Source organism: Hyaena hyaena, unplaced genomic scaffold, assembly GCF_003009895.1.
Source record: "Hyaena hyaena isolate Hyena2069 unplaced genomic scaffold, ASM300989v1 scaffold_69, whole genome shotgun sequence".
Classification (NCBI taxonomy): domain Eukaryota; kingdom Metazoa; phylum Chordata; class Mammalia; order Carnivora; family Hyaenidae; genus Hyaena; species Hyaena hyaena.
Window position 1 is genome coordinate 319,120 of NW_024080702.1, and position 15,125 is coordinate 334,244.

Sequence of the window (15,125 nt, forward strand, 5' to 3'; positions counted from 1 at the left end):
ATGTTTTTTTTTTTTGGTTTTTTTTTTTTTTTTTTTTTTTTTAATATTTTTTATTTATTTCTAGGAGAGAGAGAGAGAGACGGCATGAGCAGGGGAGGGTCAGGGAGAGAGGGAGATACAGACTCTGAAACAGGCTTCAAGCTCCGAGCTGGCAGTCAGCACAGAACCCGACGCGGGGCTCGAACCCACGAACCGCGAGATCATGACCTAAGCGAAAGTCGGACGCTTAACCGACTAAGCCACCCAGGCGCCCCTGTCAGTGTTTTCTAGAAAACAGGATTTTGATTTATAAGTCGCATCTACTATTTTTCTATTTCTTACCTCATTAAAATTGGTTTTATTTATGTTGTTCCTTTGGTTTTTTTGAATCATCTTATTGCTTTTTTAACTTACTTTTTTAAAAGAGTAGATGTATTAGTTAACACATGTGGGGCTGCAAATAACAGAAAGTCAGACTGACGTTAGCTTACGTGACGTGGAAAGCGTCCACCAAGCTCACGGGAAAGGAAATGCAGGCGCGGGCGGCTGTCAGGGATGGCTGCACGTCTCCGTGGGACTCTTGCCGTGGCCTCCCCTGTGCGTGAGCGCCCCGGGCCTGTGGTAACAGGACAGCTGCGAGCCGCAGGGACACGGACGGGCACCGCGGGAGTCGGCGTCATTCCTGGCGCATCTTCTCTGCCCTCGGGACGCGGTGCACGGCGGGCATCCAGTAATCGTCCCTGAGGTGGCCGTGCGTGGGCCAGTGCGTGGCTGTTTCTAAACTCTTAAACTAAGAATTCAGTTTGTTTTCACTGTTTGGTTCTTTTTTAGAAGTTTCTTAATTTTTGTTTGTATTTTTCCTTTTCCCCCCCTAAGAGTTGTTAAAAGGATTGTGCTTAAAATGGGAGGGGCTTCTTGGTTTTAGGAAACATTTAAAATGTGTGTCGCGTGGATGCCAGTGCCTTGGTTCCCACAGCCTCAAGTGCCTGACTGGACACAGTGTGTTTCTTTGCTCACGCAGGTGGGCTCCTCTTTCTTTCTTCTTTTTTTCTCTCTCTCATTCTCTTTCTTTCTGTTTTTAACATTTATTTATTTTTGAGAGAGAGAGAGAGAGAGAGAGAGAGAGAGAGAGAGAGCGAGAGAGCAGGGGAAGGGCAGAGAGAGAAGACGACACAGAATCTGAAGCAGCTCCAGACTCTGAGCTGTCAGCACAGAGCCTGACACAGGCCTCGAACCCAAGAATGTGAGATCGTGACCTGAGCTGAAGTGGGACGCTTAGTGGACTGGGCCCCCCAGGCGCCCCTGGTTTTATTTGTAACTTCATGTTTTGGGGCACAGTAATTCTAGGTTAAAGACGAGTCGCCAGATGAACAGTCACCCAGTGTGCCTCACAGCGCCCTTCCCCACGTTGGCTTTGTCCTTCCGTGTGCGTGTGCGTGTGTGCACGCGCGCGTACGTGTTCCTTCTGGACCGCGTGATGGGTGAGGCGCACACACGACGCTCCTGGCCCCCAGGCACACCGTCTCTTACGCAGCCGCCGCGCGGCCGTCCCAGTCGGGAAAGTAGCACGGACGCGGCTCTCCTCCCAGGGACTTGCTCGTGTCCGTCAGGGCAGAGCTTGTGACTCGTCCTAATAGCACCGTCTCACGGGGCGTTAGCGGTGACGCGCCTCAGCCTCCGTGCCCTGGGACGCTCCCTCGGTCTCCGTGTCCCCAGATCGCGTCTGTGCGGACGGCAGGTCGGCTCTCGTGCACGTGGCCTCTCCGGTCCTTTCTCCGTTTCTCCCGTTTCTCACGGCCCTAGGTCTCGGCGGGAGGCTGGCGGAAGTGTCGCGTGCTCCTGTGCCCGGGGTCCGGAGGCGCGGTGACCGTGTTCGCTTAGGTCATTTGGTTAAGGGGACGCCTGCCAGCTGCCTCTGAGAAGGTACAGCTTTTCCATTTTTAAGTACCGTGCTCCGGGGCCGGTGCTGGCGCCTGTGTGAATACCCTCGCTGTCAGACGCCGCCCCCCACCCTGGACACGCTCCCGCCACCACTCCCCCCGCGTCATCGGCTCTCCTTTCTTCCCTCATTTACTTGTCACCGTGTGGACCCGTGGATCTTCATTTTGTTCACCGACTGTAATCCTTCATTATGTCCCCTGTCTTGGGGCTCCGGTCGTTGCGGTTCTGGCGGTGACGCCCCTTCACGGCGGTTCCTACGCCCTTTTGCGGCGTCCCCACCTGCCTCTGAGCCCTTCGCGCTGTCGAGGAGCGCCCCCCTCTCGGCGTGTCTGCTCCTGCGCTGCGCCAGCCCGAGTCAGCGTGGCTCGGGGGGCTCTGGGTTCCTTGTGGGGAAGAGTGTGTTTAGCATCGCAGTCAGGGTGCTGGCCGTGCCCCCCGCCGTGCGGAGAGAAAGCGAGGGAGTAACGCGCGTCTCTCACAGGTCCGTGCGCCTGGTGACATCGACCTGCACACCCCTGTGTCTGTTCCGTCTGTGCATTCGAGTCCGCGCGGGTGACTCCCGGTCGAGTCGTGCTGCCTGGGGAGGGGAGGGGAGGGGAGGGGGCCGGGCAGGGGTGACACAGGCCCAGGGGCAGGTGACCTCCTCCTGCCCCTGGGCCCGCTGCCGGGAGAGAGTGCCGGGATCCGCGGCCGGCCCCCAGGTCCTGCCTGTCTGTGGTTTGGGATAGGTCACTTTCTCTTCGTGAGTTCAGTGTTCTCATCTCAAAGCTTGGGGTTTGCGATAGATGGGGAGTCCCCAGCCCAAGCGACCCCCCGTCCCCCTCCAGGCCCGTGGTAGATGTCTGTCCCCAGGCGAGGCCGCCTGTGGCTCCAGACGCATCTCAGATGTCATCTGCGTGACATTCCTGTCTCGGGCCGGGTGTGCTGGTGGCCTGGCCTGGTGACGTCCTGGCTCCGTCCGGGGCCCTCGAGCTGGTTGGGCTTTCACAGCACCCGTGAGGGCGCATTGCTGTGGCGGGACCATTTTGGGGGGCCTGTGGGTAGCAGCCCGTCAGGGAAGCGCTGGTGCAGATGGTGGCGGTCCAGCCTGGCGCTCTCCCCTGGGCTGACTCACGGTGTCCTCCTGGCCCCGCGGCCGTCCGCGGCCTGGGCTGCCCCACATCACCGTTGCCTCCCGCCTTGCCCTCCCCGGGGGCGGTGCTGTGGTTTCTAGGCAACACCACCCTGGGGCTCCTGGCTCCCTGGAGCGCGGGGCGGTGCCACCAGGAGATCGGAAGGTGGTGGGCAGTAGGATGACCTGGGCAGTGGGGGGAGGCCTCAGGCTGGCTCTCCTTCTGGATGGCCAGGTACCACGCTCTTCTTCCGCCAGCCCCGCCTCCTCCAGGAAGCCTCCCCTTGCCCGGCAGGCATGCAGGACGGCCAGTGCCTGTTTGCTGCTGTGTTGGGTACGTTTCTGGTTGTGGTCTGTGTCCTGTCCCTCAGCCCGGCAGTGGGCCCAGAGAAGGGCTCGCCGCGTGTCCAGGAAGGGCCGGGGTTCCTGGTGCCGCTGTGGCCTGTCACCCACTTGGGTCCCCCAGGGGAGGGTGGGTGCAGTCTTGCCAGGAAGGGTGGATTAACCAGGGTAGTGGTTGTGCGGGGGTGGGGAAGAAGGGCAAGGGAGGGCTCCCAAGAGTGGGCCCTGGGATCGATACAGGGTAGAGAGGAGCAGAGACTCGGGTGAAGGAAGCGCCCAGGGCCAGAGCGCAGGCCTGAGGGCCAGGTCCCCAGGGCTGTCAGCAGGGCGAGGTCTGGGTGGGGGTGAGGCAGGGTCCCCGGCCTCCTTCCTTGTCTGTGCCCAGCTGGATCACGAGGCCCCGCAGGCAGGGCCCCTGTGGGTGCTGAGCGCACCGTGTCCCCGGCACAGTGTGGCCAGAGGTCCAGCGAATGGAGACCCAGGGATGAACTCACTTAGTCCACTGAGGGCTGGACAGCCGCCCATTTCACCGTTGAGAAAATGGACCCCTGCTCTCCATCCTTAGGGTCCCCTTCAGCTTGAGGGCCCCCCCACTCCCCATCTAGAAAATACTGTCCTTTCTCTGCTGCCAGCAAGGTCGGCCGTGATCTCGGGGATCCGCTGCCTCTGATGCCCCAGGCCGATGGGTGGAAGCTGCAGGCAGAGGTCGTGTCCGGCTCGGGAGCCCATCCGGGGCATAGGCGGCCCTTCCTGGCCCTTAGTCCAGGCCGTTGGAGCCCAGCCTGGAGCTGTGTCCGGTGATCTCTCGACCAGGGTCCAGGGCGTCCCGCTGTCCATCCGTTCTCTCCCCCAGGGCCTGGGGGCTTTGTGTTGGGGGCAGGGCCAAGTTCCCGGGGCGTTCCCTGGCACCCCCGCTTCCTCTGCTGCCCTAAAGGCAGGATCCGGGCAGTGCGAGGACAGATGGCTTCCTCAGGCTGCTGGCGAGGAGCCTGGCGCCAGCCCCGGGCGCGTGGGGCCCCAGGAGCCTGTGGCTCAAGGAAGCCGCTTGGCGGGGGGCCTGCTTGGGAGGAGACCGTGTCCCCGTGGCCCCTGGCAGCTCCAAGGCCGTCCGGGGCCGTCCTGGGCACTGCAGCCTGTCAGCACCCCCTCCTCCCTGGCCCTCCCATTGGCCGTGCTGCCGCTTCCGCCCTCCTGGGGACACCGGTGGCCACCACGGCCTTTGTCCAGCTGCTCCCCCTCCCCGTCTGGCTCCAGCGCTGCCCTGGCCTGCCCTTGGCCCTTGAAAGTCGGGGCTGAACTGGCTGCGGGTGGGGGTGAGTGGGAGCGGCATGGGGGAGCCGATGGCGCAGCCCGGGCGCAGGGTGCCTGGGGGACCTGAGTGTGTGCCCACAGCCCCTTGCTGTCCCCCAGCCATGGGGGATGGGCCTGCTGGGTTCCGGGTCCCCCAGGGGCCAGAGCGGTGGGCCAAGGACGGGCACTGGTGTTGGGTGTTCCTGGTCCTCAGGCTGCGGTGCCCCCGGGTGGCCCCAGCAGTGAGGCAGCCTCACCCCTACCTGGTAGGCATACGCTGGTGGCACACGTTCCAGGCGATGCCCAGCAAAATGAGTTCACGAGCCAGATGGTCTTTTCTGTTTCCTGCCTCCATGGACGGGCCGTTGGTTGCCCTCACTTGCCCGGATGCAGCCGAGGGCAGCACCCCTGGCCCGCATCAGTGGTGCTGGGGGCTCTGCCCCTCTGTCCTTTCGCTGCCCTCCCTGTGCTGGCACATTGTGGGCTTGGGCTGGGGGTCCCTGTGCTGCCCCCCCTCCCCACCTCCTGTAGCCTCTTTCACTTCCTCCGGTGGGCCCTGGGCTCTCCTGTGTGCGGGCCGCCCCTCCCTTCCAGCCCGGTCCTCCCCATGCCGGCTCGTACCCCTCTTGAGCTGCTTCCTCTGGGGGGCCATGCCCCCAGGTCCCCAAGCCTGCCCGTGGGAGCCCTCTCCATCGGACATTCTGGCTGACTCCTGACAGATGCTCATGTCCCCGCGGCTGGGCCCGCACTCTTCACTGGACACAGTGCCCAGTGCCTGCCTGGGCCTCGCAGCCCCAGGACAGCCTGATGACTCGGGTCGCCGTCCAGGCATCTGAAGGAAGTGCTGGCCCTGCCTGGGTCGCCTGCTCAAGGCAGACACCCCGCAGCCGCCGTTTCCGAACTCCTCTCTCTGGACGATGATCTCGTTGGAACCTTAAAAATGAAGCTTTAATATTTTAGGTTATACGTGTAGAAAGTTTGGGGAAACAATAAGCCTTATGTGATTATTTTAGAAAAACGTGGCTCCATTTTCCTCTCTGAGTCCACTACTTCATCGTTTTCGATGGTGGTTTACTTACCGTCTCGCAAGATGAGGATTGAAGTGTCTTTTCACACGCGTGTGTGAACTCACACGCAGGCACGCACACACCTGTGCACACAGGCTTGAGCACACAGACACGCACGCACCTGTGTGCGCACACTCGAGTGTGCGCACACGCCTGCCCTCCCCCAGCATGGCTCCATGCTGGGTCTCACTGGCAGGCGAATGAGGCCTTTCCTAACTGCCGTCTTGGGGCTGAGGCTCCGTGACACGGGACCGCCCTTGTTTCTCACTCATCATGTTTCCCTGGGGCTCGGCTGTGTCCAGATGCCACGGTCGTGATTGCACCTTCCCAGGGAAGTCTCTCTGGAATCTTCTGCTGCCCGCAGCCAGTCGTCCCCCTGACCCCTGGCCAAGCTAGAGCACCTGGCCTCTGTCCGTTGCCCCAGGACCCTGGCTTGTGCCGCAGGCAGTCATGCCTGTTTTCCTGGGTTCTCTGTCTTAGGTGGAGTGTGGACTCTTGTTCTCTCCCAGGAAGGGCAGGGAAGGGCCTGTGCCGTGTCAGGAAGTGTCTTCTGTGTCCTCAGGGGGCCGCCGTGGTTTCGGGTTCTGTCCTCATGGCTCAGGCGGGCTGCCCAGCCACACTGCATGGTGCCCCACTCAGTTTTGCCTTGAGTTTCTGAGTCACTCATCCCTTTCCCTTGGTTTGCTCTGTCCCCACGATTCCTGTCCCTCGGATGTAGGAGCAGGGCCCATCCTGGCCCCCAGTCCCAGTTTGTCTTTTCTTCTGCTTCCTGGGCGGGCATCTCCCATGCCGCCCCAGCGCCTTTCCGCTGAGCACTGCACTTGGGTGCCGTGGTGTCCTCAGCACCTTGATGTGCCCTGGGCGCCGAGACAGTGTCCTGTGGGGCTTTGGGGGGTGCCTCCTGTCTGCAGGGATGGTGGCCTGGATTTGCTCTTGGGGAGGCCACGTGGGGAGATCAGGGGCACCGGGGTCGCCCTGTGAGATCCGAAACCCTTCTCTGCCAGCTGTGTGGCCTTGGGCGCCTTACCATCTGTGCCTCAGTACCCTTGTCTGCAGCCTGAGCAGTGGTGGGGGGTCCTCCCAGCTGCTCGTGAAGATGGCGTGCAAACCTGCGGAGGCACGCAGGGGCGTGTGTGCGCTCTCGGTGCTCCGGGCGCCAGTGCGCCGTTTCCCCATCCGCTGCTCTTCCCAGCGCCGCCTCCTCCAGGCTGTGTCCCGTGCATCCACATCTGATGGGTTCCCATGCGGCCTGGGCCGTCGGGTGCCGGCGAGCGAGCACGCCAAGACCTCTCCTCCAGGCTGGTGGACACCCCTGCGTTCTCTCTTGCTGCTGGCTCGTCCCCGCCGTGGCCCGTCTCCCCTCTGGAGGCGTCCAGGAAGTGAAGGCCAGTGGTGACCTGGGCAGGCGTCCGGGGTCCGAGGCCGGGGCTCCTTGGAGCAAGTGCGGGGTCCCCAGGCCCCTCTGACAGCTGCCCTTTGGGGCCAGATTTCGTCACCCGCTGTGACCAGTGTCGTGTCGCAGCCACAAGCAGCCGTGAGACCCAGCGTGCTTGCCGAGCCACCTGCAGACCAGCCAGGAGTCGGGCAGCCCTCTCTTCCCGCCAGGCTGTTCTGTTCGGGCAAATGCAGTTGTGTTTCATAAAGTTACGTATTTATTTAACAGGTCCCGGATTTACTATTATTCTAAAATGAATCAATATTATTTTTAAAACTTTGTTTTAATTCTGACACATAGTATGGTAGATGTCCTCCCCGTAGACCAGGCCCTCTGGGGTGCGGGGTGGTTCCTGGCTGGAGGGGCCCTGGCTGGCCTGACGGCTCAGCAGCTGCTCCGAGGGTGCCCGCTGACCCCAGGAGCTTGGGGCTGTCCCTTGCCGCCTGTGAGCTCGCAGGTCCTGCCTTGTCGCCTGGGCTTTCGTCCGGGGCTGTGGAGTAGTGGCTGCGATGTGCAGGCAGCCCGGCCTGTTGGGAGCGCTCTGTGGGTCACAGTGGGTCTCTGCGTGCACGCGGCATGTGCGAGGGTGCCCAGGAAGCCGATGCTGCTGCAGGGTCCCGGGGGGGGCTCATATCTGGAGGTGTCCCCTCCGCCGTCCTCCCGGGGGGGGGGGCATGTCTGGAGGTGTGTCCCCTGCCGTCCTGGAGTTGAGGGTCACCGGAGGAGCAGATCGGGTGGGCAGGGGTCAAGTCCCTGCATCCGGGACGGCTGGTGTTGTGTCCGGGCGGAGGTATAGGCGATTGTGTTCCGAGAGAGCTGTGAAAGTGTGTGTCAGTGCGTGTGTTCCTCACTGCTCACTGCGGGCCTGGGGCCCAGGGCCTCGCGTCACCCTGATCTTACAGATGGGGACGCTGAGCCCACAGAGGGTCAGTGTCCCGTCCCAGATAGCACGTGCTGAGGTGGGTCCGGCCCAGGCAGCCTCGCCGCAGCCCTCCCGCCGTGCCCTGAGGCCCAGGAGGACTGAGCTGGAGCCTGAGGCGGGTACACAAGCCCCGTGGGTCCTCAGCCTGGCATGGCTGGGCTTGTGCAGGGGACAGCTTCCTCTTTCTGAGGACAGGGGACAGACAGGCACCTGGAAGGGGCTCGGTGGGCCCCTGCACCCTGGGCTGGGCGGAGCCCAGCTGAACTGAGACGCAGGCGAGGGGGGGAGTGGGACAGTGTGGAACCAGGCTGCTGGGCTGGGCAGCAGGGCCCGAGTGACCCTGAGCGCTAACTCCTCTCCTCCCTCCTGACCTGCTCTTTGTCTCCTCCAGCTCCGTGGGAAGCAGTGGCCCTGCTCTCTGTGCAAAGATGTCCTACGGATCCATCGCTGGCAGTAGTGGCCTGGGGAGCCAGAGCCCTTTGGGGGGACCCTCCAGACAAGGCTGTCAGCCCCTAGGTAATGACAGTGGCTCTAGGCATTGGGAAGGTGGCGGGGTTGGCAGTGGGCGGTCTCTGCTGTGTCGGGATGGTGGCGGGGTGGCGGGCTGTGGGGGCGGCCCTGCCTGTGGCTAGGGGCTGGGGCAGGGGGCTCGGCACCAGGAGAGACTGCACTGGGAGAGGCAACCGCCGCGGGGGCAGACCTGGTGTCTGGGGCCATTGTGGCCCCAGGCTGGCACTCAACAGGTGCGCAGAGCTGGTCAGGGGGTCCCTGGGGTACCCGGCCAACGGCCGAGCGGGTGGATGACCTAGTCTGGTCTGTGCTCCGTGCAGCAGGTGGCGGGCAGAGCAGGGCCCGCTTCATGGGCTCCCGAGTCCCCTCGTGCCAGCCCAGCACCCTCACTCTGATGCTGTGCTCCCGGCTTCCTTGCTCTTTTTCTGAGTTTTGCTTATGCACGTATGCACGCACGCACGTGTGTGTCCGTGTGTGTCTGTCAGTGTGTGTGTGTCCCCACAGGGCCCCTGCTGCCTTCACACAGCCCAGAACTTTGTTCGTGGACCCGTACGGTTTGTATCTTTCTGCAGTTCGCCGGCTCTGCTCCTGAGTCCCTGACGGCGGACGTAGCTTCCCCTTGCCGTGTCCTTCTCCGTGGCTGCGTGGTCCCCGTGCGTGCCCACGTGTGAGGGCCGCTGTGCCCGGCTGTTTTGGGCGCTGTCGCGGTGCCGCCCCAGTGCCCTTGGCACCCCGTCCTCGTCACCCTGAGTGGCCGGTGGTGACGGTGACTATTTGCAGTCTGTGGGTGGGGAGTAGTCTCTTGCGGCTTTAATCCCCTTTCTCTGGTGGCCGCTGGGAGGGACCCATTCTGTCTCCAGCTGGTCACTCCTTCCGTGTACTCTTCTCATGGGTTTGCCGTGTTCTTGCTGATTTGGGAGGGCCCCGTATGCGTTTGGACAGGACCCGCCGTCCGCTTGCCCTACGCGTCTCTGCCCGGCTCGGGCCGGCTTCTCGCTGTGGCGCCTGCTGGGCGGGCGTGGGTGGCAGGGCGCCTGAGCCTGCCGGGGGTCACTGTCACCTGTGCATCTTTGTTCAGTGGGACAAATCCCAGCTCCATCCACTACGGCTTCCTTTCCCCTGAAGCTGATGAGACTGGTTTTCCTGGGTGAGTCTTTCACGCCCCTGAACTTGTGCCCCCAGCGATGGGTGGGGGAGGGGGTGCGGCCTTGATGCTGTTTCTCTCCTCCTGGGACTAGTCGCCGAAGATGCCACCCTTTCCCGCAGACCCGCGGAGCCAGGCCCTGTGCCCATTCCCGCGTGGGTTCCCTTGGTCAGGTTTCCTCTTTCTGGGCATAATTCTGCCTTAGTTTTGACGGTTACAGTTTTTGCTGTTTTTTACAGAAGTTGCTTGACTTGCTTTTCCTCAGACATTGCTCCGGTGTTTCTGCCCCTTTGCTCTTAAACATAAACTTTAGACGGCTTCCCGGGTGCAGAGCAGTGGCGGGGCCGCCGTGCGCGTGCTGCGCTGACTCAGGGTGCAGGTGAGGCCTGGGCTTTCGTGGCCCGTGGGCTTGCAGGCCGCGAGTGTGTGCGCCGTCCTCTTTCTGGGATCTTCTTTCGTATCATTCAGTGAAATCTTACGACTTTTACTGTGAAGATCTTGCGTATCTTTTACGAAGTTAGTTTTAACAAAAACGTATTTTTGCTGCAGTGGCAGCGGTACCGATGTGAATAGTATGTGTTCCAAATCTTTGTTGCTCGTTCACATACATGGTAAGTGGTTTTTTAAAAAAGCAGGAGGAGCCTGGGAGGCTCAGTCAGCTAAGTCAGCACTGGCGGGCGGAGGACCCGCCGAGGGGGACTGGGTGGGGGCGTAGCCCACGTCGGCCGTGGTGAGGTCGTAGCATCGGCTGAAGGTCGCTGGGAGGCCTCTGTGCATGTCCACACGTGGGGACGGGTGTGCTGACTGCGGAGGCAGAGACGTGTCCGGAGTCTTCTAGCTGTGCACGTCCCACCCCCCCCCCCCCAGCGATGGCGCTCACCAGCGGATGTCGTTGTTACGGATGACACTTGCCGTTGCCTCACAGTCGGCTGCTTACAGCTTCTCCCCGTAACTGCGTGTGTTCTCCAGACCCCTCAAGTTCAAGGGCTCTGTGATTCCGGAGGGCAGACTACACGGACCCCTCCACAGGGGTTGGAGGACCACGCGGAGCCAGCAGGGCCTGGACTTGCCGTGACCAGATGGCTGCGTAGCGAGGTCATCGGCTGGTGATAGGGGCTGCCAGCTGGGCCTCGGGTCTCCCCACCACCCACAGCAGGGCTCTGCGGGGCCCGAAGCTGACGGTCTCTGGGCAGTGTGTACCTCCTCCTTACACACCTCTGTGGCACGAGCGCCTGTAGCGGCGCCTGGCTGGGACCCAGGGAGAGGACCCGCCCCGCAGGCTCCCACGACACCCTTCAGGAAGAGGGAGGGTGCATGGGAGATGGGCCCTGTGCTGGCGGCTCGTAGCCAGACCCACTGGGACGCCTGCGTGGGAGCCCTGGGCCCCGCCTCTCTCGCACGGGTTGTGACCATCGGGGCCGTGTCCGCCTCCCCAGGCATGGAGGAGAGTTCTCTCACTCTGACTCGGGAACGGGCTGTGCCGCGGTGCTCTGTTCCTGGGGGCCTCACCCGAGTGAGCCGGCTGCCACCCTGCCGTCCCCCATCCTTTCCCTGATGGCGCTGGTGCTGAGGCCAAGGCCACCTTCCTGGAGCGGTGGGAGCTCCTCCCCAGGGGTGTCCCCCCCAGGCTGGCTGGGGGGGCCCACGCGCTGCCTGCGGGCTTTGGGTCCTTGCTGCCTGGAGACCTCTCCCCTTCAGGTGGGGTCCCAGGGGGATGGCTTGGTAAAGTCCTTCTGTCCCCCTCACGCTGGGCTGCAGTGTCCCCCCTCCCCGAGGACATAGTGTCCTTTGCTGTCCCTCCTTTGGGGAGATGCAAGTTCCAGGCCATTTCCGGGGAGGAGCCGCCCCTTCAGGAGATCCGAGCTGGGACTGGCCCAGGACAGGCCGTGTCCCCTGGGCCTCAGGGAGGCGGGCGGCGTGCTGAGGTCAGCCAGCGCCTTCTGGAGTTGCTCCCTGGAAACTGTCTTTTCAGAGAGAGCCCCAGAGAGAACAGGGTCACGTAGATGGCCCCGGGCTCTGGTATGTGTGGCCCCAGCCTGCACGCACCCCCTCACTGACTCAAGGTGCCACGGATTGAAGGGCACGTCTCTCAGAGGTGTAAAGATGTTTTTATAAGGCGTGTCTTCGGGCCGACAGGTTCCAGCGAAACGCGGCCAGGAAGTGTGTCTGAGCCATGAGGGTGACCAGGGAGGAAACTAAGTATCTCTGCTGAGGGCCAGCCCCGTGCAGGGAGCCTGGGGGGGCCGGGGAGCGGGAGGAGGCACCCAGGTGCCCGGAGCCACTGCCCCTCAACGCTGCGGCCGGGAGCCGGGTTTTAGATTTATTTTCGCTGCCCAGATGCCACGGACCAACGTTTTCATGCCAGAACAGCCGCATGCTTGGGTGCCAGCGTGGTTTTGAACTGCCGTAAACGTCCCTAAGGCCTTCCTCTCCATTTCTGTACGTTGTTTGCTGCAGACGCGTGACACTGCGGAAGGCCTGGCCTGGTCTGTAGGCTGCACCTGAGGGCCCTTCTCTAGGGGCTGTCGTCTTTGCCTGGGGTCACCTCTTAGAGTAATTGTGATTCAAAGACAGATCTGGAACATTTAAAGTATTGAACTCGGTACTGGTCTCCAGCAGAGGGTGCAGCAGTCTGGGAGGGCTTCCTGGAGGAGGTGGGGCTGAATGGAGCTTCTTGGCATGGGTGCTTGGAGGGATCCGGACAGTTGCTGCCCTGTATGGGGGCCGTGCTCTGGCAGCAGCACCTCAGCTGCTTTGTGTGCAGGCGGGGTGTAACTGACTATCCCTTGCTGTCTGTAGAGTGCGCTAAGTGTTGGACCGAGTATGGAATCCGCCATTTCCCCTGCCCGTCGCCAGGGAGCAGCCCGCAGGACCCCTGTGTGGGCAAGGATGGGGAAGGCGACCTGGGGCCAGCAGGCACGCCCAGAGGCCCAGGGGCCAGGAAGCGAGGTACTTCCGCTCGGGTGCTGGGTCCGGGGGGTTCAGGGAAGGCCACCCAGAGATGCCAGGTGCCGAGGAGGGAGGGCTGGCAGGCGGGCACTGGGCGAGGCGGCCTGAGGCTGCCCGGGATTCTGCTCGGTCTGTACCCTCACCCCTGCTACCCTTTCCCTTCCCCAGGGACAAGAGATGACATGGCTGGGCCGAGCCGGTGGCAGAGGGGTGTTGTGGGATGACTTGTGCTTGTCAGGGCCCCATGGGATGAGGGATGAGGCTCAGCTCTGTGGGGCTGGTTCACGTGGCACCCTCACTCCAGAGCCTGGGTTCTCCCCACAGGGGGCGCTGGTGAGGGAGAGCGGGTCCCTGACGTGCGCTGCAGTGAGGGCAGGGCTGTGGGCCTCTGTGGAGGCCGCCTTCTGGTTGATGGGGACCCGGAGGGAGAGGCAGGGGCTGTGCTTCCCGGGGCTCAGATGTCCCTCTGCCCGTAGGGGAAACCCATGATCTGATGGGGAGCTGCCTCCTTGGCCCTTACAGATGTCCCCGCCGGCCCCACTGCCCCTTGCAGGCATGTGCTGGCTGGTGACAAAGCCCCCAGGTGGGCAGAGGTCCGAGGACCTGGCAGTGTTTGCACGCCTGGCCCTGGGACCCCTGTGTGCTGAGGACCGGAGGCTGTGGGGGCTCAGAGGGGCGGAAGCCGCTCACTGGCGTTCTCACGGCCGGGGAGGGGGGAGGGCGCGGGCTCTCAGCCAGGGCGGCAGGGTGTGTCCTGTCCCTAGGGAAGGGATGACCTGGCAGAGGCCTTCTCCCCGTGGACAGATGGCCTCTCCTGTTCGTCTCCTTCCTCAGCTCCAGACGATGGCCGCCAGAGGCCCTTTCTGGAGACGCCCCCTGTAGCCTGGAAGTGAAGCCCCTTGCCCATGGCGCCCAGTTAGACCTGTGGACACACGTGGGGAGGGGGCGGCAGTGTCCGACGCCAAAGGCGGAGAGGAGGCGCCCTGGGGGCCACCCCGCCAGCCCCAGGGCCTGACACACCCACCTTTCGGTGCCGTTCCAGGGCCGGGGGCCGCCCCCGAAGGCAGGGAGCCCACCTCACCACCCACCACCAGCCTGAGGAGGAGGGACTCTGCCGGCGGGGCTCACGGCCGGCTGGCAGGGCCCGGTGCCACGCGGGCCAAGAAGAGGAAGCCCAACTTCTGCCCGCAGGAGACGGAGGTCCTGGTGTCCAAGGTCAGCAAGCACCACCAGCTGCTGTTTGGCCCGGGGCTGCTGAGGGCCGAGCCCACGCGCAGGTACCGCGTGTGGAGCCGCATCTTGCAGGCCGTCAACGCCCTGGGCTACTGCCGCCGGGACATCGTGGACCTCAAGCACAAGTGGAGGGACCTGCGCGCGGTCGTGCGGCGCAAGTTGGGCACCCTCCGCCACGTGGCGCACGGTCCCGGCCGGCTCTGGGCCTCGGCCCTCACGCCCGTCGAGCAGCTGGTGGCCAGGACCTTCTCCTGCCAGGCCCCGCCCCCCGACGGCTTCAGCCTGGAGCCGCTCAGAGGTGAGTGCCTCCCCCGGGCGTCTGGCCAGCGGAAGCGCAGGCCCGTGGTGGCCTGCCCGTGGCCACGCCCTCCTCCCCTCCTCCTCTTCCTGCTTCCCCACCTGCACCGCCTCCCACCTCCCGAGGCTCCTGCCCCAGCGAACTCACCTGCCCACGCGGGGACAGCCTTCTGAATGTCCGGGTGAAGCCGGTGAATGCGCCTTGGCCCTGACCGCCGCGGCTGCAGAGCTGGGAGCGGCACCAGACGCGGAGATCCTCTGAGGACTCTGCTTCCCGCCTCTGGGCCATGGGCCACGGGAGGAAACGAGTTTCCCGCGTACGCGCACACACCTGAAATACGCGGGTTGCGTGTGTCCCCCACGTCACCGTCTGTCCCTCTTTTGCTCTCCTGTCCCATCCCGGGCTCTCAGCCTGTGTGTGAGATCAGTCGCCCCTGTGCACTTTCTGGTTTACGACCCGGGTGGCAGAGCTGGGGTTTGGCGTAACGTCTGGAGCCGGCCCCGTGTCAGGATGCGCGGGAAGGTGGGGGGCACCTGGCTTTCCCTGGGGCGTGCTGTCTGTGGGGGTCACTGCCTGAAGGCTCCTGTCGGGCACAGGGGGCCCATGGAGGTCAGTGGGGCGTTGGGGAGCCCCGTGGGTGGGGCCCAGACAGGTGCAGGTCCTGGGGACGCACACAGCAGCGGGGGCAGCACGCAGGGCACAGGGCTGCTGGGTGGGGCTTTGTGGGGAGGGAGAGGGGACAGGAGGTACGAGGGAGGCGTGGGGGCAGGCGGGTCATTTGCGTGCCTCCTCGGTCGTCGAGGGTGCTGGTGTTAGGTCCTGAGGACCGTGTCTAAGTCCTCGCCTAGGGTTTGACTTCGAAACAGGGCAGAAAATACACAACGTTCGGAATAAAACGGCAGCA

The 15,125-nt window shown here is 63.4% G+C and overlaps 1 protein-coding gene across 7 annotated transcripts in view; it reads left to right on the forward strand.

The window, feature by feature from the left end:
• Positions 1 to 15,125, forward strand: part of TSNARE1 (t-SNARE domain containing 1) — a 95,854-nt gene that overhangs the window by 26,114 nt on the left and 54,615 nt on the right. For 6 of the 7 annotated variants that reach the window (XM_039232956.1, XM_039232957.1, XM_039232959.1 and 3 more), the window contains exons 2-4: positions 8,479 to 8,603; positions 12,541 to 12,690; positions 13,733 to 14,221. In XM_039232956.1, coding sequence (XP_039088887.1) covers positions 8,516 to 8,603; positions 12,541 to 12,690; positions 13,733 to 14,221 — 727 coding nt within the window. In that variant the 5' untranslated portion in view covers positions 8,479 to 8,515. The remainder of the gene's footprint in view (positions 1 to 8,478; positions 8,604 to 12,540; positions 12,691 to 13,732; positions 14,222 to 15,125) is intronic. The other variant, XM_039232962.1, reaches the window with a different exon arrangement.